Source organism: Drosophila pseudoobscura, chromosome 2, assembly GCF_009870125.1.
Source record: "Drosophila pseudoobscura strain MV-25-SWS-2005 chromosome 2, UCI_Dpse_MV25, whole genome shotgun sequence".
NCBI lineage: Eukaryota > Metazoa > Arthropoda > Insecta > Diptera > Drosophilidae > Drosophila > Drosophila pseudoobscura.
The window spans coordinates 22,581,208-22,601,192 of record NC_046679.1 but is presented as its reverse complement, the minus strand read 5'-3'; the positions used below and the strand labels follow the sequence as shown (position 1 = coordinate 22,601,192).

The window sequence follows — 19,985 nt, the reverse complement described above, 5'->3', positions numbered from 1 at the left end:
TATTCTTTCTAGACTCGTATCTCTTATCTCTTCTTCTTTTTCGAACTCTGTTCAGTGTAAAATATCAGCAATTTTGTTTCGTTTTTTTTGTTTCTCTCAAATATGTGTGTTTGCAGCGTTTCGTGTGTTCGAATATTTAGAATATGTTTCTTTTTTTCAGATTTTTCTAGTTCGGGGCAACATTTACAAAACACATCGATTGGGGAGGGGGTGTAAGGGGATTAGGTATAGGGGGTGTGTGGGGACCGGCAAATACACTACAAAAATTACACTTACATTTATTCTAGACTCGCTTCTACCATTGTACATTTAGATACACATATACATACGAGTATATAGTATATTTTATCAGATGTGTATACATATACATATATTCATTCTTTTTTCCTTTTTTTGTTTTGTTTTGTTTTGTTTCGTTAATTATACTGAAATTGTATCTCAAAAGGGATATAAAGCCATTTAAGTTTGTTTTGTTGTTTCATCAAAAAACCATTTCCATTCCATTTCCACACGGCGGCAAACGCAATCCTACGAGTCGGAGGATCTTCTGCGATGTCCTGTGGGGGCGGGAGGAGAAAAACTTACAACTACAAATCCTGCTTAAAATCAACGCGTGGCACGCCTCTCTTTACAAAAGATATAGCACATCTATGAGGATGGGAGATGGGGGGGTCAGGACAGGACCCTGACAAGATGACAAGAATTACACGTAATTAAAAATTTCTCGGTTTTGGCCATGTTTTTTTTTGGTTTTTTTGTTGTATAATATTGTGTATTTCATTCTGGTGTTGTTTCTGTTTGTTTGTTTTTAGTATATATTGCATAAAGTCAACATCATTAGCATTAAAACATAAAAATAATTAAATATATATAGTATATCGGATAAAACTAAAAAATAAAACTCTTTCGCTCTGCATTCAGTTGCTGCTCCTTGTCTTCCTTCCTCTACATTTATTATAAAAGCCAAATCATTTAAAAGTTATCCTCCTCTTCTATTATCTTTTTTTTTTACTTGCAATCAGCATTTTGCACTAAAAATTATATCGACATTCTTTTTTATTTCTCTCGTTTTCGTTCTCTTCCTTCCTACTCTTCTCTTTTTGCACAAAATGTTCTCGAAACGAATTAAAAAGTTAAATTCAAAATGAAATAAATCCGAGGAAACACGACACGACCTTCTGGTATCGTGTGGCCTGTGGCGTTTCCTCTCACAATTATTAATGTTACTCATTTTTCCATAATTAGAACTTAACTTAAATGTATCTGTGTGTGTGTATGTGTGTTTGTGTGTGTGTGGGGGGGAGTGTCTATGAATGATTGTGGGGGCGTAGATGTGATTTTCAATTGTTTTTCATTTAATTTCATTTTACGTTGCTTTAATTTGTCTAATTTTGCTGCTGCGTGTCGCTTGCTGTTTTGCCTTCAAGGGGGTTTGGGTTTTTAGGTTTTCTCATGCCTTGTTTAAATCTAACACATAATTTAGTTGCTTCTCGTTTAATAATAGGTATACAATATAAAAACTAAATAATTAATACGTTCAAACGCATAGACCTAGCTCCTCAACGAAAAACGCTTTCCGCTCAAGCTCACAGAATGACGATTTCTAGAGTGTTTTTGGATTGGGGTTTTTGTTTTTTTGTTTTCTTGGGTGTTTTAGGGGAGGCTGTGTGGACTTTCCTTAGGGTTTGCTTAGACGCACACTAGCTTTTGACATCATTCTCAGGTTGTTTGTTGTTTTTTTATCGTTTATCGTTTTTTTTTTAGTACATATAATTAATTAAATAGGTAGGTAGGCGGATGGCGCCATAAATATGTGTGTATGTGTTGTCTGTTATGTGTGTGTGTATGTGTGTATGTGTTGTGTGTTTGTTGGTTGTTGCTCTCAACAGAAATTCACTTAAACAAATGCCCAGCATTCGAGTGTTTTGATAACAAAGTCTTCTTGTGGCGCCAAAGGCTCATTGCCGTATGTGCTGCAACTCTGTGATCGTCCCTGATTGAGATCTCCATCAAGCCACAGGCCAAAGCGACCGCTGAAACGAAGAAGGGATAGGATGGGACGTTAGCACATTGAATGGTATGGGAATGCAGGGTGAGTACTTACTCTCCGGCGCCAATTGACAGGCTCTCCATGTTGCCCTTGATGAAGTACATGTTCTCGCCAGTCCAATGGAATACCTTGAAGCTGGGATTGAACTTGTAGAGCAGGGACTCGCCGGTGCCATAGAAATGATCCGACACATGCAGCGAGCAGGAGGTCAGGGCACCAAATACCTACAGAAATGAACAAAAAAATAGAGATTAGTATTCCTTTTCATATAAGATCTAGTTGAGCGATGGCTTACATTATTATCTGTGTCCTCGATGACAATTAAAACTGGACTCTCCAGGCGCGCCATCTTGCGGTACAGGGAGTTCAGGGCGAAACCATGTTGCGATGTGCTGAAGATCAAAGACCAGGAGTATCCCTCCGCACGAGCTGGCAGATGAGAGCAGAGCTTCTCGCTGTAAGAAAAGGTACAACACATAAGTATAGGGTTCACTCCAGGCCAACCAAAAGATCAAGCAGTATTCCATACAAAAGGGGAGCGCAGCAGTTGAAGACTTTTTACATTTATTCGACTTGAAATATGGCAGTACAGTGCTCTCCTTTAATCGACCACTTACCGATGCTCCTCTGTGAGGATCTCTGTCTTGCCAATCAGATCGGGAATGGGGAAGTCCAGGTCGAAGGAACCAGTCGCAAACAGTGAGGTCTTGCGATATTCATCTGTGCTCATGGACAGCACCTGGAGGAACGATGGATGAGTGGAGAAGAGTTCAGGATTAATACAGATGCTTCAGGAATCCAAAATAAACCATAAAACAAAAGCTAATTGATAGATATATCAATCACAAATCAATATCAAAATACATATCCAAAAATAGAGTTTCTTTTGTTATTTTGGGGAGGGGTTTCATTGCGTTTCGTTTCGTTTCTTTGTGTGGGAGTGTGATTAAAAGTGTTCACTGTATGCAGTGCGTACTGTATGTTGTGTTTTGGGGGTATAGTGTCAGTGGTTGGTTGTGGGGTTTTTGGTTTGAAAATCAACTACAAATGAAAATCGCTCGCTTGGCATCGGCATCGGCACTAGCTGAGTGAACAAAAATTACACGAAAGATGTACACTTAGAGAGGCTGAAAGATGTCTATAATACAATGCTTAATGCAGAAGAATGCAGTAGTGAGAATCGGCAACGGTGCAACGGAGGAGTGGAGGCCCAGCCATTGAGGGGACGTTCAAAAACTGCAGATCCCAAAGATTAACGAATAGATGTCCCATAATTATTATACATTTCAAACAGAGTCGACCCAGATCCAAATTCCCTCGTGATATATGTCAAATGTTCAATGATCCCAAGCCCAACATTGCTAAAAGTACAGTTTCGCTTAGTGACTGTCGCTGTGGGAACCCTGGCCACTCTGGGAAAACACACTTCTCTGAAATCGTTGAAGAACAGATGTCTTATATATATTTAGTCCTACTGTTACACGAGAGAAACAGATACTTGTGACACATGTAGCTTGATAGAGGGACTACTGTTACAGGGCTTCTTCGAAAGAGTTTTGCTGATCAGAATTTGATTTGTAGAAAACGAAAATTTGGATGCACCCTCTTCGAGGGTGTTCTCTAACTACGAGAATGCAGGGTAGCCCCTGCATCCTTGCATAATTTTGGGGACTAGTGAGTGTTGTGGAACGATGACTGCTACGATTGTGTGGGGGGGGATGCCTCTTCTGGTGGCATCGTCATTCTGCTGCCTCGAGCCGGAGGACTGTGACGGCTCTGTGAAGCGCTCTGTTGCAAGTGCGACTGGCACGAGCACTGTTACTGCTTCTGGGACTGCTACTGGCTCTGGTAGGAGGACGGTGGGTGCCTCGTCTCTACCACTTCTTGGCACGGTTGTGGTGGAACTCTGAAACGGGCCCACCGAGGCGCTGGTATGCCGACTTCTGTACGTACTTCTCTGGCAATAAGATCTTCCAATCGGAGTCTTTGTTCTTGTCGTTGTCGCTCTTGTCCGGGACTCGTTTCATCTCAATGTGGTCGGACTTGTACAATGGCTTTCGGGCGTAGGAGTCCTGGTGGAACTGACTCCTGCTCCTGGACTGGCGCGGCAGCTCGGGGGTCTTCATGCGGGCCACGCTAGAGGACGACCTCTCCTGGCGGTTCCTTTCTTGCGTCCGGCTCCGCCACATTTTATCCTGGCTTGGCTTGGACGTTACGGCCGCCGAGTATGTGCTGTTGGCGCGGTCAGAGCTCCGAAGGCGACGATTGGACGGACGGGGCTGGGGGGGTACGAGGCTGGGGGATCCGGCTGAAACAGTGTTCACCTGCCCGCCGGCAGTGTCGGCGGTGGGCTGGGGTGTGCGCCCTAAAAGCTGGGAAGGATAGTAGATGTCATCGAGACGCTTCGTCATAGCCGTAGGATCTGGCCTCGCGGTGCCCTTAATCAAGTTCCGGAGGGCGGCCTCGCGATCTGCCTCCGACTGGACATACGGCTGCTTCATATCCATCCAGTCGAAGCAATCTACAGGCTCCTTCGTCCAGTAATCTTCGCCTTCGGCGCTTGCCGCGACAGGAGGCTGCTTCTTCCCGGAGTCGGCCGCCACGGACGCCTGCCTCCACACAGGCGGCTCCATGCTGCCAAAGACATTCTTCTTCACAAAGTCGCGCTCCGCCTTAGGCTGGTTGTATCGCTGGTACGTCACCAGGTTGGGGCTCACCCGCCTCTTGTCCATGGGTTGAGGAGCGGCAGGGGCAGCGGCAGCGGCAGTAGGAGCCGGAGCCGGAGCCGGAGCCGGAGCCGGAGCAGGGGCCGGAGCAGGGGCAGGGGCAGGTGTCCGCTGGGGATTCTTGGCCAAGGCCACGTCCATCAGTTCGAAGTCGTCCAACGGGTAGGAGGCAGGCGGCTTGGAGTCGGTCACCCGCATGCGCTCGTCGTGTTGCAAGGCCCTGGAGTTGCGACGCGTCGATGTGTACACGTAGCGCTGCATGGCAACGGCCTTGAGGTTCTTCAAGTCGCTGCTGCTGTTTGTGCTTTTGCCGATTTTGCTGCCTTCGTTGCTGGAGGACGGCTGGGTCTCCGTGGATCTCGGGGATTTCGACACCGATTTGTTCCTCGGAGCCCGGGGTCGCTCCATCGGCTTCGGGAACCTGATTTTGCGACGAGGCGTCTTCGCCTGCCTCACCAGCAGCTCCTCGTCCGGATCCGCATCCGCATCACCTTGGCGGGCCATCTTAGTGGTCTGAAGGGCCTGACGGGCCAAGGAGCCTGGTCGCTTCCACACATGCAGCAGGTCCTTCTCCTGGTTTGGCCGACGAACGACACAGATCCGCGTTCGAATCTGCTCGTCAATGGGCATCAGATCAGCCGAAATGGACTTGCTGATATCCTGGGCCAGCGTCCGGCTCCGGTCCTGCGTGGGGGTCATCGCTGGGGCGTAGTTCTGCTGCTGCTGGGCGGCCGACAGGCCGGGCGTCCTCATCTTGGCCTGGGGCGGCAGAGCCGGCTGTCTCCGCTTCAGCAGGGCGGCCGCCGTGGCCATGGAGCGCTTGGCGACCAAGCAGCAGTGCTTGCTGCTCGGCTGGCGGGGCAGGTTCACGATCAGGACATTCGTGGACGAGAAGATCTTGTTGCCGCCGCAGAACAGCGTCCCTGTCATTGTCCCCGTGGTCTTGACCTCGTACTTCAGCTGCCGGATCGTGAGCGTGGGCTTCGCGCGGTTCCGGTCGAGGACGTCGCTGCGCATCTGCTTGGGTGGCCCGAGGCCGAGGCCGATCCGGCTGTGGCTGCTGGCGTTGCACATGCCCTGCATGGTGGCCACGATGCCAGTGCTGGGCTTCGAGGCGTTCGCCGTTCGGATGGCCAGCTTCGAGAGATTTATCTGGTGGCTCTTCATGCCGCAGAGTGAGTCAGTTGCAAGGACAGTCGTTAAGTGAGTCCAAGAAAGCGCACCGCGACAGCGAGTGTTTTTTTTGCATACAAGGAATTTTGTACTTTTCGAATAGTTATAGATTTAGATGATTCTTGATGTAATTCAGAAAGTGAAATGAAATCCAAAAACTAAACTGAAACGAAATTTGTTATGTATTTTCGAGGACTGTTCTCAACGAAAGGGAGTAAAATACTGAGCCCGACCGAACCATATTCTGACATGGAATGAACTTCTGAATCGTGGCTTACTGTTTGACCAACAAATCGAATCCCATTTCCCCCATTTGCCCCAGTTCTCCTCTCACCCTAAAAACCCGATGGAGACAATGCGGTCGCAGTTTTCCGTGTAATCCCATGATGAACCGATCGATTGGGGCTCTAACACTATACTGAACCCCTCGCATTATCTTCATTCCTCATTGGCTCAAAAACTTTCAATTTCAATCGAATCTTATCCGCAATCTCAGCTATCAGGAGAGGCCGCTCCTTCCCACATTTGTACCAGAGGTTTTTGTGAAATTCGCTTCGTTCTCTGACTAATTCATTGGCATTGACAGCGTGTGAATATTTCGCCATGTGACGTCAATGATTATCATCGGTAATGTCATTCGTTGCGATCCCTGTCCCCGTCTGTTGAGGCCAGTAATGGCCAAAATAAACTGTGATTCGGATCAGTTTTGGATGGATATGGGATTATCCAAGTGCTAATCAAAGAAAAGGCAGAGAAGCAGGTTTCTTGATTAAATAAAAACTAATCCCCAGAGCAGACAACACCTACAAAAAGCACCTGTTTTCGCGGAGTGCCCCCACCATATGGCGCCCCTCTGCAATCATTTATTTGGGAACTATTTGTCATTTTTTTTGTACGTGATTTGGCCATTAGCAAGTCTTCAAAACAGACCAAAAACAAAGCACATCCCTAATGTAACCCGCAAATAATACAGTAGAAATTTGCCAGGGAGTGCGCATCGCATTTGGGGGTTTGATTAGCGCTAAGATCCAACAAAATGATTGATTGATTGGCCAGGCGGCACTCGAGTTGAAGAACCCTTGAATTGGTAATGTTTTGACTTTGACTTTCGATTTTGGTAGCATTCAAAGTGCCATTGTACGAAGCGGCACTGGGCATCATAAATCAATTATGAACGAGCCACAGAGTTGCACAAATGAGAGTCATGCAACGTGTGGCCTCGGTTGCAATTAGCCAGATACAAAAGCTATGATAAAGAGTCACATATTGTATGATTCGTGCTCGGTACTGGGTAAAGCTCTATAGAAGGTCGACAGACGGAGAGAGAGCGAGAGAGAGAGAGAGAGAGTGAAATAGGTCACTCGAAAAACATTGGAAAACCATTCAGACATTCCAAATTATACGAATATATATATCTGTATCTGTGTGTAAATATATTGCGCAGATTCTAGCCAGAATTGAGGCGTGACCGAACCACTCGAGGGGGGAGTAGGCGGGGCGGGGCGGGGTGCAATTAAAAAACAAAACGCAATTTCATCAGTGGACAAAAGTAAACAGCAAACAATCAGCGAGAATCCAACGCACTCCACCACAGCCCCAGATCAGATCAGATCAGAAACTGAAACTGAATCAGATTCAGAGTCGGAGTTGGATTCGGAGTCCAATCTGAAAGCCCAAAGTCAAACGTCAATGACAGTTGTTTGTCTGGTCTGGTCTGGGAGGTCTGGGCGGTCTGGGATCTCGGGGGGGGAATCTGTTTAGTGGGCTCTGAAATCTGGTTGGTTTGGTATCTGGCTGGGATATCGTACGAGTGTCATATCATATGTGAATATATGCATGTTTTAAGCACGATTCGGAGTTCGAGTGTGTGTTAATAGTTGTGCCTCAACCATAGTATATTTATTGAGAAAAAACAGCTGGGAAATCACGTGAGTCATGTGTTAAGCCATAGTTTACCTCACGGCGGAGACCATGATTGACGGGGACCATCAATTCGCACATTTTCGTGTAGTTTTCGGCTACCGCGACTGGGATTGTTCGAGATTGTTGTCACTTTCAATCAAAACTGAATATTTCACAGAATCCTAGCTATTCACACACGCAAACGAGGCGTATGCGCAATATACGAGTACGCGTTTATCTGCCACTCGGGGCACGTGCTCGACACAGTTCTGGATCCTCTGCTTATCGTCTATTGAACTTTTCTTCTACGCAAATCTGGGATATCTCGAGTGGGAGGCTGAGATCTCTACCGTTGTCGATCCGCTCTGGAGTAACTCGTTTCGCGTTTCGCGCTTCACGTTTCACGTTTAAAAACCAAATGAATGCTGAATCACTTCAGTCGCTTTTACTGGCCCGTTCCACTCTCGAAAATATACTCAAAACGTGACTCGAGAGTCGCTTCCACTCGCTGCTCTCTCGGTTGAGAGTTTGCACAGAGAAAAACAGCGGAAAAGAGAGACAATGAAGAGAAGAGCAAAGCCAAGAGGAGGAGTGGCTCTGGCCCTGTCTCTGTGTGGAATAAAATATGGTAATAATAAATCTGGGCAAAGTGACATTTAGCTCGCGTAGAATTCCCATTCCCATTCTCTTGGCACTCTCTCGCCCCGCTAAAATGCACTCCCATTGTACGTTTCTATATGTCATTACCTGCACAGATAGATCGCGGTAATATCCAGCCGATAAATTATATAGGAAGTGTGTCAAAATGCTCACCAAATTTATTGGGGGGTATTAATAAGGGCTTAAAGTGGTAGATAGACCTATGAAATGTGTATTTATTTGTGTGGAAAATTGTTAAAACCGATGTTTCAGTGTTATATTGATGTATCGTTTTATCAATTTATTTATCGATTTATCTAACACATTTATCGAGCCAAAACAGAGAGAAATAAATATTTGAAAAATATATAATATTTTATGGAGAATTGTAGAACAAAATTTATATTAAAAAGCCATCAACATTATTTTAAATTTGTATTCAAACAAATGATTTTTGTAGGACGTACAGCTAAAGATCTTTCCCAGATATTAGACAGAATATAGATAGAACACCACCACAGAGACCCTAAACAATTCACATATTCTTTGAAAGCACTCTCAGACCTCTCCAAATTATACGTATATTCAAATGGAAGATTATCAATTTTTGCCCGATAAGGTAGCGAAAATCGTTTAAGTTCTATATGGCGGCCATTTGGCAACCAATAAATACATATTTTACGACATCTTTAGGTCGTAAAATAATAAACTGTGTGTCGTTCGGGTCTTGATTTGTAGGATTATAAGACAAGGGGAAAATGCATAAATCTCAGGAGTGATTCCCCCTCCCAATTAAGACCGTCACGATTGAAACCAGTGACATTCCAATTTAAGAATAGAAACAAGATTCGGCATTTGTTTTTCTTCTCACCGAACTTCCGATAAGATACCAAAGAAAGCGAGGCGCCTTTTTTTTTATCAATTAGTAATTAATTTAGAGCACTTAATAATTGATTGGCAGGCAGGAGATTCTCGGTTTTGATCGAGAGATTTGCATTGAATTCAAAACGGGGCCATCGAAACTTGCGAAGGTGAGGCAACTGTCCTTGATGGAATGATGAGGCGAGTATATGTACATATCTCTATTGATAGACACACTATTTTGGAGCTGCACTCGAGTGGGAGCCGCGTACTTTGTTTGTGGCTTGTGGCACGGCGGCGGCAAACATGTTCCGCAACGGTTCTGCGTCAACTGGTTCCCGAACGCGGCTCAAGCGAAGTCGAGTCGGAGGTCTGGTCCGGACCCAAAAAGTTTAAAAGTAAACAGCAGAAAGTCAAAACGAAACAACCGGCCCCGAAGCGATGCAAAAGCAAACACGAAAAACACACGGAAAAAGGGGGAAAAAAGTAAAAAAATCTGTAAAAGATATTCCGACTGTGGGATACCCCGCTAGATAGCTTATTCCGGTTGAAAAACTTAGCCGATTTCGATGATTTTGGGTAAATAGGTGGTTTAGATCTATATTAACAGCTCTACCGAATGTGCTAATTGTGGATGTCACATCTTTTTGTGGGCGCCAAAAAGGGCACTCAAGAAGTTCTAGAAAATTGCTTAGTTCTCCACGAATATGGGGTATAAACAGGTAAAGAAGAAGCAGGTAAGTGGCGAAAGAAGGCCCAAAGAGGAAGCAAAGGAGAGTCAAAGAACCGGCATATAAAACCGCTTACCCCGCAAAAACGAGTCTTAAAACCTGCAACTTTTTTTGTAACTCGATAGCTCGCCCCCCGGGGCCGACTGCGAAAGAGACAACAGACCAGAGAGCAACAAAAGTCAGGCAAAAGAATGAGAAATCATTATTGCTCCATTGTATGCGGGTTAAGCATTACTTTAGCGACTCTTTCCATGCGAAAAGATACCAGAAAGAGGGCTTGGTACTGGCAATTAAGTTATGGAAGGCATGGGAAAAGGCGTGAAGCCAAAGCAAAGAAAAACACACAGAGCATATCATCAGTCTTCCAAACAGGCGTTCTTTGAAGACTCTTCTTATCCAGGGTTCATCCTCTAAAGCACCTCATGCGCAATGCGTTGGCGTTGGTATACCCTTTAAGAATGTATCATGTATTTTCTATTGCACAATAAGTGCACAACCGTTCACAAATTCAATAGAATTTTTTTCAATAGAATAGAAGAATAGAATAGAATAGAACGAATTGAAGAATTCCAAAACAAATTCACCAAAAGTGCTACCAATCATTCAATAATTGGCAATGAGGCGGGCAAAATGCTAAACAGTGGGCAGCACTGGTCACACATGACAGAGAGTCATGCACCTCATGCGCAATACGTTGGCGTTGGTATACTCTTCAAGAAGGTATCATGTATTTTCGAGTGCACAATAAGTGCAGTCCCCAACCGTTCACAAACTCAATAAAATTGAACGCTTTTACGCCTTCCCAAACAAACGCACCAAAAGTGCTACCAATCATTCAATAATTGGCAATGAGGCGGGCAAAATGCTAAACAGTGGGCAACACTGGTCACACATGACAGAGAGTCATGCACCTCATGCGCAATACGTTGGCGTTGGTATACCCTTTAAGAAGGTATCATGTATTTTCGATTGCACAACAAATGCAGTCCCCAACCGTTCACAAATTCAATAGAATTTAACGCTTTTACGCCTTCCAAAACAAACGCACCAAAAGTGCTACCAATCATTCAATAATTGGCAATGAGGCGGGCAAAATGCTAAAGAGTGGGCAACACTGGTCACGCATGACAGAGAGCTATCGATATGATTATGTTGTCAAACTTCTGATGTCACACATAGAGATGCCAGAAGGCTTAAAGAAAAAGGTTACGAATTAGAAGAAAATTTGTGGAAAACATAATAAAATATTAAATCAGTCCAAAGGAAAAACCAAGGTGTTCGGTGTAACAACCATCAATAAGTTTGCAGCTCGTTGGAAAAAAAGGTTTGAATAAGTAGGACAAATTGTGCAGAATCTAAAAGGGCTTTAGTTTCAGCAGCTCTCCGAGATGGCCTTAGTTGCTGTGTCGGTGTCGGACGGCGCTTTCCAATGCGACCACGCGAACATCACCAGGACAATTTTAGATGGAAGAGCCAAGCTGCTCCTAATCGCCAGCTCGACTCCCACCTGGATGAGCGACGATCTTACAATCTACGCAGAAATGATGCGCTGCCCCCTTTTGCGCTACGACCACAGTGAGATCAAGATTGCCACTGGCAACGGCAGCACGCTCTACGCCCGTTGCATTGTCTTCACTGATGCCCAGGCTGCCTCCGATATACTTTCGATGGTACCTGAATAAAAAAAATCATTCGCTAGACATGTATAAGACAATGTTTTGTGTGTATGTGTGTGTGTGTGTTGTGCCACTTCGGCCAGTCATTCTTTGAGTAATCCCTCGGTAGCATATACGAACTTTCGCATTAACGGAGGACTTTGAAGACTGAAAGCACCTAAATATGACGCACAGATTCTGCGTTTCTGTGGTTTTGCGAGAAATTTCGAGAAACGTAAAGTAGTGTGGCCAAGTTGCATGCAGGTTGAACAGCTGATGGATTTTAACCTAGAAAATTGTAATTGTCTTATTGTTTGATTTATCTCTTTTTGTAGGAACCACTACAACAGGGAATCTATTGCGGTGGCTGCCACATGGAAAGAGTATGCAATGCTTCGGCCCCAACGGCTGAAGCGCCTTCTGTTTCTGCTGCTCTCTTTTCTGTGGCTATTTTTCTCTGCTGCAACGCATTCTGCTTTGGTATGAAGAGGAAGCGACAAGCTGAAGCCCTGTGCTCTCCTCTCTGCTCTCTTCTGCAGCCGAAAAAAAAGAGACAGCAAGTACGTGCTCCGTCCCATTCCGGCTAATGCCTGCTGCCAGGCAATCAGCTGTCTCCAAGGGTCTGTCTGCGGTCGGGCTTCAGCTACGCGTGCGCGTAAGAGGCAGGGGAGTCGTCCCCAAATTGACGGATGTGGGAGCAATGATGTGAAGCCAAAGCAAAGTTTTGGAAGAACACGCACATGAGACAGAGTATATCAACACCATTCCATTCGTAGTCAGCTATCTTCGACCCTAAATCGTTCTTTGTATTGGGGTTGTCGTACGGCTTAGATTAGTTGAGATAGGTCTTTTCCTATTATAATCTTATCATTTTATAGGCTCTAAAGTTCCCATGACTACCTCCTAAAGCTCTTTTTTGAATCTTAAGTTGTTGAACCTATTTTTATCCAGAGTAAAGCCTCTGTTCTTTAGATATTTCCTGTTTTGTCCACCGATTTCTTATCACTAAATAGGAATTTGCAATCATTTGCAGGCGTATATTTTCTGTTCGGTATGTTTGAATTTACTTATCATTGTTATTGCTGTGATTGCTATTGCTATTTCTATTGTTGTTCAAATGCATTAGGAGAATGGAGAGCGTGAAGTAGGGCCGTGCCGCCTGTTGTTGAGGTGCGCAATTTCTATATATTTTTTGTGTTGTGTTGTTTACGGATATTTCTTGCATCACACTTTGTATCTGCTATTGTTGTTCATCTGTCTATGTCTATCTGTATTTCTATGCAAATATTTAATTAGTTGCAAGTCTGTCGTCTCCAGGGCAACTTGGTTTAGTCGGGGAGGTCAGGCCATACTGTTTGCCATAGCTAAACAGTGTGTTTCTTTAGCCATATTTCTAGAGAATTATCTAATGGGGCTTACTAAACGAACGAGTACTGGAGTATGCGCCGACTAACCCCGGGCAGAGCATTGACCCTTGGCACTTACTGACATTCGAGATCGAGACAGTTGACACGTCGAGACGAATGGGGTTCGTCTCAGGTCTCCGGTCTCAGATCTGAGGTATTCTCCCTCTGGTACGGGTATAATGATGATTTCGTAATACCTTTTTGTGCTACGAGTAGTCGCAAATCAGTTCAAGCCATTAACTTGGGTATGAAGAGGCAAAATCAAGTCGTTTGTAATAGTTAAAACGTGTGCGATAATAATTCCCCATTATAGATGTATTTTCTAGCTACAACTATCCACGTGTTCTCCAACAGCAACAACAGGCGAGTGTTTGTACACTACTTAACACAACACCAAAGATAAGAGTGTTGTTATCCACATAGGGGAGATTCTCAGAGGTCTACTATATGAGAGAAAATCTCACTGTAATGCCCAAACTTTCCCGCACTCTCCAACACTCACCGTTTCATGCATTTCCCCGCTCTCATCGAGCAGTGCCTCCAGACTCTGATCATCTTTGGTGGGCGAGAGGGGCGGCGTGGGCGCACGGTTCTTGTTTGCCAGCAGAGAGCGCGGCAGCAGATGCCGCCCATAGTGCAGGTACAGGTAGCGGCCCCACTTTCGACCGGCCAGGCCGCAAACGGCGGCCACAGCGAAGAGTACGACCACAAACCACATGTTGCTGAGAGGCAGCAAAAAAAAAACACACACACACACAAAGCGATAACAACACAGCAAACAAGCAACGGTAGTTAGGCAAAAAGCTCAAGCTTGTCCAACTTTTTTGGCTAGCAGTGTAGTGTGAGAGCTTTGCCGCTCAGCAGCATTGTGTGTGCTTTGGCTCTCGCGCTGCTCGGCGCTCTTTCTATCTCTTTCTGTTCCACTCCACAGCTGGTTGTTGGGGTCTTGTGACCCACGAGATTTGTGCTTGGCTTTTTCTCTGTTCTTTTGTGTGTGTTGTGTGTTTGCCGTTTTGTGCTTCTGTTGTTGCCACAAGTTTTATCACGCTCTCTGCTTTGGTGCGCTTTTCCAATACGAGCACTATATAGATTTTTCTCTATAGGTTTTCCTTTTGTTTTTTGACACATAAACAAACAGTCAACACTGCTTCAATGGTCTGCACTGCTGCCGTCACTCTCTCTATTTCTTTCAAATCTTTTCTAATATTTTCTGTAAAAGCTTCAGCGTTTATCGAACTTTTTGCCACTGCGCTGCTATTTTCAAACAAGTCGCTCGAGCGACTGGCATGACGAAACGGACCATAGAACCGAACAGCGCGCACGAAAAAGAAGTTGCCGAGAGAGAGAGAGAGCAAGAGAGACTCACACTCCCTGTGTGTCATTCGCCCACCTCTCTTTGGCACTCACGCTCTCAGCTAAGCTTTTCTGGTGGGGACCGGACGCTCTCTTTGAATCAAGTTTGGAGCTCGCGCAACTTCTTTCGCCTTTCGGCAGACAACAGGTTTGTTGGCAACATGCTGCCCCGCAACAATGCTGATGGAGCTAAAATGTTCTGCATGTTGCGTATACGTAATTTTTATTTTTATGCGATAATTGATTTTCAATTGAAGCAATCTTCACTTGCGAGTATTTCCAGCCCAAGCGACAAGCAGCTCACGTGCCAAAAATAAAAACAGATGGGGGTCTGTTTTTGATTGCATCTGCGTTGGGCCAAGGTTTTAGCCAAAATTTTTGGTTTAATTTGGCGCAAACTGGTTTCTCTGCTTCTCTGCTCTTCTGCACCCAAAATAAAACGCCAGTATTTATCATAACGGCGCCACCACCACCTGACGATGACCACAGCTAAGCCGCATTTGTGGGCGTGTTAAATTCCAGCGACAAACACCAACAAAACTCTACTCTACTTGCAATTTGTATTCCGTTTAGATACGCACTGAAACTGGTTAAAATATGTTTTTCCCACCGAGTAAACAAGCCTCTAAATCGCAGTATTTGGAGTAGGACACATGACATCTGAGAAATGACTCTTGTTTGTGGCAATTGGAACCGGAATCGGGCCTCAAAACTCTGCTCTACTTTGAAATGCATGCATTTACGAGTACATTTCAGAAATCAATCAAATGCGAACCGGTTATGAAACGGATAACACTCCGTCAGTCGACCAGTCGACTTGTTTCTTTGTTTCCAGATACGAGATCATCTCAATTAGATCCGACCCGAACCCAGACCCCATCTATCAGTGAGGTGGGTTACATCACCGAAGAGAGAATTTATTATGGGGCTTAGAAGGAATCTTCTACAATCCCAAGTTCGTGGGGTTCCAGTATTCCCCTTTATATGTTTTCTATACTCATATTCCATCTCTCAACTATTTTGACTACCCTATAATCACAATCCAGGTCTTTGAGACAACCCCTCCACAAACGAACGGAAGGCTGGCACATAATTCAATGAAATTTCCTCTGCACGCAATTATATTTCGGTTTTTTTTATTTTTTTCGCGACCCCAATTTCAACTATGAAATGATCACGTGTCTGCAGCTGGGGATGTCTTTATAGGTATTCGCATATACGATATTATTGTATGTTTAACTTTTGATTTGTTTTTTGTTTGTGTGTGCACGATGTGTGGCCGGTCAGTCGCCCGTAGATACACATGTATCTGTATCTTTCTGGAGAGTAGCCAGGCACTCGTACGAGTAGTGTTTAACGGGGGTATTGTATTACCGAAAACATGTTGGCAACAATTGCTGGTAGCTGCAATGGGCAGGCTGAGGTGTGATGGAGGGTCTACGACGTAAAAGTCTGTGAAAAACATTCGTACACCCAGGTGGAAAATTGGATTATCTTTTAGCTAGAGGGAAGAAAGTGTGAAATGGAATCCATATATTCTGGATATTATTTTAGGAATATTTCAGTCTTAATCACGCACATGGCGGGCAGCTTGTTTCCGTCTAAAAGAACACCTTTTTAATTGATTCCACCTGATCTCTCACACCAAAGCACACACTCTCTCTCTCTCTCACTCTTTAAGCCACACCTCGAACAAATTAAATACGATATGGTACCTATATATAGTACATATAGTATGTAGTGTGCATAATGGCAGTCAACCATTTGAAATACGAACCGAAGCCGGATCCACAAAGCGCATACACAACACAACACAACACAATAAAACAAAATCTCTTCACATTTGGCTGACTTCTTGCCCGAATCCGAATCCGAAACCGAATCCCCATTCATCGTTCATTATACCCATCCCATTGAATTCCCCTTTTTTTAGGGGTTGCATTATCAATTTAATTACACTTGAATTTCAGTCAAAACAAAAATAATTAAAGAGAGGTGGCGCACCGCCCCTCGAAAGGTGAATGAAATGTCAAATGTGCGGCACTCAAGATCTCCAAAAAGGTTCAGAGTGGAAGAGTCAAGAGTCTAGAGGAGAGAGGATATTCTAGATCGTAAAATATATAATAATGGAATTGGAACGACTTTAGCGAGGGAATTTCTGTGTCTTGCACACCCTTGATTTCTCTACTTTTCAATCAGATTTCTCCCAAAAGATGCCACACACTTGACTTGATTGAGAGTGAAAGATAAGAGGAGACGTGGAATAAGTGATTGAATAGATGGGAAAGATCTGCGAGAGGGCCTGACTGATAACTGGGTTATGTGTGCCACAAGGGCACAAAGAAGACAAACACTCAAAAGATCTATGGAAATATTCACAGAGTGGAGAGTTTTCTATTGATTTACATTTAGATTTATTTCCCTTATAAGAAGTATAGAAACAGTTCTACCTTGAGCTAAATTCAAGAAAATGATTCAGAGCCCAAGAAATCGTTGCCAAGAGTCAGAAAACGTTTCCAGGTTCTGTACTTAAAGTGATTGCTCGGCAAGTAACAATTTAAGCAATTTAAGCCATTTTACTAAGCATTTAAATGTATTACTATAGGTATATATATTATATTATTCGCAAGGGAAATTACTCGTATCGTATAAGCACGCACAGAAGCGAAAGGATCGTGATGGGTTCTTTATAGCCAACACTTAAGTTTCCATTAGTTCCAATCCATTTTGATCTTGGGCAACAAGCTGTAATCAACAATCAACACCCTGTAGAGGATCACATATAGAGGATCTATCGACCATCTTAAAGACCCACTCCGAAAGGGACTTTAAATATATCTTTATGGAAACCATTTCATATCCATTTTTATCTGAAAAACATTTACACGATCATTATCGTCATCATTGGTGCTGGACATTTCGGGGCAGTAGCCGAAATTCCAATGCGATCGTCTGCGACGGAGACGGAGACGGACCCTTTATAAGGTGCGCGCTGTCCGACTGTTTATGGCCAAGGCATTGAATACTTTTTGGCTTTCGGGCTGGGACGCGGTCGGCTTACAAAATGCGATGCATTTTGAAATTCAAATTTTTGTAATCTTGATATGTATTTCTTGTGCACTTTCGTAAGACTTTCACCCCGAACAGAAATTGGGAGGAGACTAATAGATTTTTGTGGTCTGTGCTTTGTGTTTTCCTCATTTTCATATTTTCATATTTACCCTTTTCTTGATGTATTTCGCTATTTTTGAGATTTTCATGGCTTTGGCGCTCATTTTGGCGACGTTCTCTGCCAGCGGCAGCAACGACTGCAGAGGCAAAGATTTCCTTTTTCTCTTTCTCTTTTAGTCTTTGTTTATTTCCTTTCTTTTTCTTTGGGCGCTGCGCTCAGGCGTTGCTAATTTTGGACACGCTTTTCGCTCTTTAGCAATGCTGATGCGGAGGACCGTAGACCGAAGACGGAAGACGGAAGGCGGGGCGGAAGACCCAAAAATATATAATATTTGCACAACTGCAAGATCTGCCAGATCTAATAATTTCTATAATTGGCACAAAAGTCACATTTTTGGGTAACACTTTCGGAGCATCCGAATCGGAGATCGCGGATCTAGCGCGCAGAGAGTGACACGGAGAGAGCGACAGGGAGGGAGAGACGTGACTGTGCGGCTTGAATGTTTTGCGAAAACTAAAACACAAAACATACGTTGGAGCCGTCGTCGTCGTTCCCACCAGCAGCGCCAGCAGTCCCAATAACAACAGTAAAAAACCATATCAGCAACAACAAAACGTGGCTCAGCTGCTGCTGCGGCCAACGACGCTGTGGCTGCTTCTCTGCTGCGCGCCGCTGCTGCTGATAGCTCGTCTATGACGGCACGACCACGACTGTGGGAGAGGCTGCCTGACTTGGTTGAATATTGCAAGCCGCCAGTGTGATGCAATGGCAGTGCATGTCGAATGGGATTGACAGTGTTGGATCAGACAGTTGTGCTCATAATTTGGACCGCCATTGTTGGATGCCCATTTCGATGCATATGGTACGAAAATGTTAGCTGTCAGTGTTTGCCACTGTATGCCCAAATATTTGCGACTACTTCTGTTAAATGGATTTCAAAGTGGTTCTATACTGCAGGGTTGGTCCATCAGTGTCTTTTATCGTTGTCTTTTGCTCTCTCAGGAGCTTCAACTGCGCCCTGACTATGTTCCAGACCACCAGTGTGTCTTTTTTATTGCATTTACTATGCGTTTGCGGTCTGACCAAACTTTTCGATCACCAGTTCCCCTCTCCCTTACTCTTTCTCCCTGGCCCTTTCGGTGCGACTGCAATTGATGAGAGCAGCTCTCTCCCAGCTCCCCAAGGCTCTCTCTTCAGCAAGTGCTCACGGATTGTTTGTCTTTGCGGCTTTGGTTTACAGATATGCAAACATATTAAATGCCATGCTAATCAATTGATTAAACCCATCTATATTTATTGCCCTGCCGTGCATGAGCTCAACTGTTTATCTTGGCCACTTTTAAATGAAGCATTTTTAGCGAGTTTATACGTATCAAATATTGTACTTTGTGCATTCCAGGAAACGGAAAACCGCATTATATTAGTCAGAGTTTAATCAGTTTTCAAAAAACTATGAATAGCTCCTTATGAATGTGATCTAAACACTATAACAGAGAGAACTATCAATAAAATTGATTAATTAACCGCGGAAAAACATCTCTACTTGAAGGAATATTATCGAATCGGTGTCATACGAGTGTGAACATAGGTAAAATATACAAATACTAGGGTACAAGCGCCTTGCCAACCCCCGGAGTAAAATATCGAACGACGCCGACGAGACAAAACTTTTGTATATGATAGAGAGATAAGATCAAACATGTAACTCTTTAGGCATTCAACATGCCCCGAAAATACCTTGACTAATAACTTATTAAAAACACATCAACATCTGTTAATTATGCATACAAGGCCGCACCCCACACAGCCCCGAACAGGCGTCACCAGCGCTCCTGTCGTGATTAAGGAATATGAGAGGCTCTTCAAGCGGTGCTATATGGAAAACCAGCTCTTACCGCTCCCATTTCTTAAAGCCTCCACCAGTACGTATGCATGTACCAGGTAATGGCGACATTAAACAAGTGTTTATGGTGATCCATTAACGGAATGCGCAATTTAATGTAAGAAATGCATTTAAAATTGAGCAGAGAACACTATCTCAGAGAGGGAGAGTGAGTGATATTCGTATGCAAATTGAAAAGACTGTCTTCTCAGCATCGTTGTCGCGGTTTGTTGGCAAAAATTCATTGAAACCAATTGATCGGACAAGTACAATATCCAATACAATATAGATATACCCCTTTTATATATAGTAAACATGTATATTCGATATATGAACAATTGGAAGGCAAAGTTGAGTGTTGCTGGCGTCAGCGAATCATCGGTGTGTGCGGCTTGGGGACTACCGTTTCTCAAGTGTGGCAGGGGCAGGGTTTGC

At 44.2% G+C, this 19,985-nt stretch overlaps 1 protein-coding gene across 26 annotated transcripts in view; it reads right to left on the bottom strand.

Annotated features, from left to right (window-relative positions):
- Positions 1 to 720: 720 nt before the first annotated feature.
- Positions 721 to 19,985, bottom strand: part of mtd (TLD domain-containing protein mustard) — a 70,722-nt gene continuing 51,457 nt past the window's right edge. For 23 of the 26 annotated variants that reach the window (XM_015182374.2, XM_015182363.2, XM_015182361.2 and 20 more), the window contains 4 exons: positions 2,668 to 2,789; positions 2,346 to 2,505; positions 2,105 to 2,274; positions 721 to 2,033 (listed from right to left, as the gene is read on the bottom strand). In XM_015182374.2, the coding sequence (XP_015037860.2) occupies positions 1,898 to 2,033; positions 2,105 to 2,274; positions 2,346 to 2,505; positions 2,668 to 2,789 (588 nt within the window). In that variant the 3' untranslated portion in view covers positions 721 to 1,897. Of the gene's footprint in view, positions 2,034 to 2,104; positions 2,275 to 2,345; positions 2,506 to 2,667; positions 2,790 to 7,905; positions 8,242 to 13,645; positions 14,389 to 17,717; positions 18,163 to 19,985 lie in introns of those variants that run through there. The other 3 variants (XM_015182367.2, XM_015182362.2, XM_015182371.2) reach the window with 3 other exon arrangements.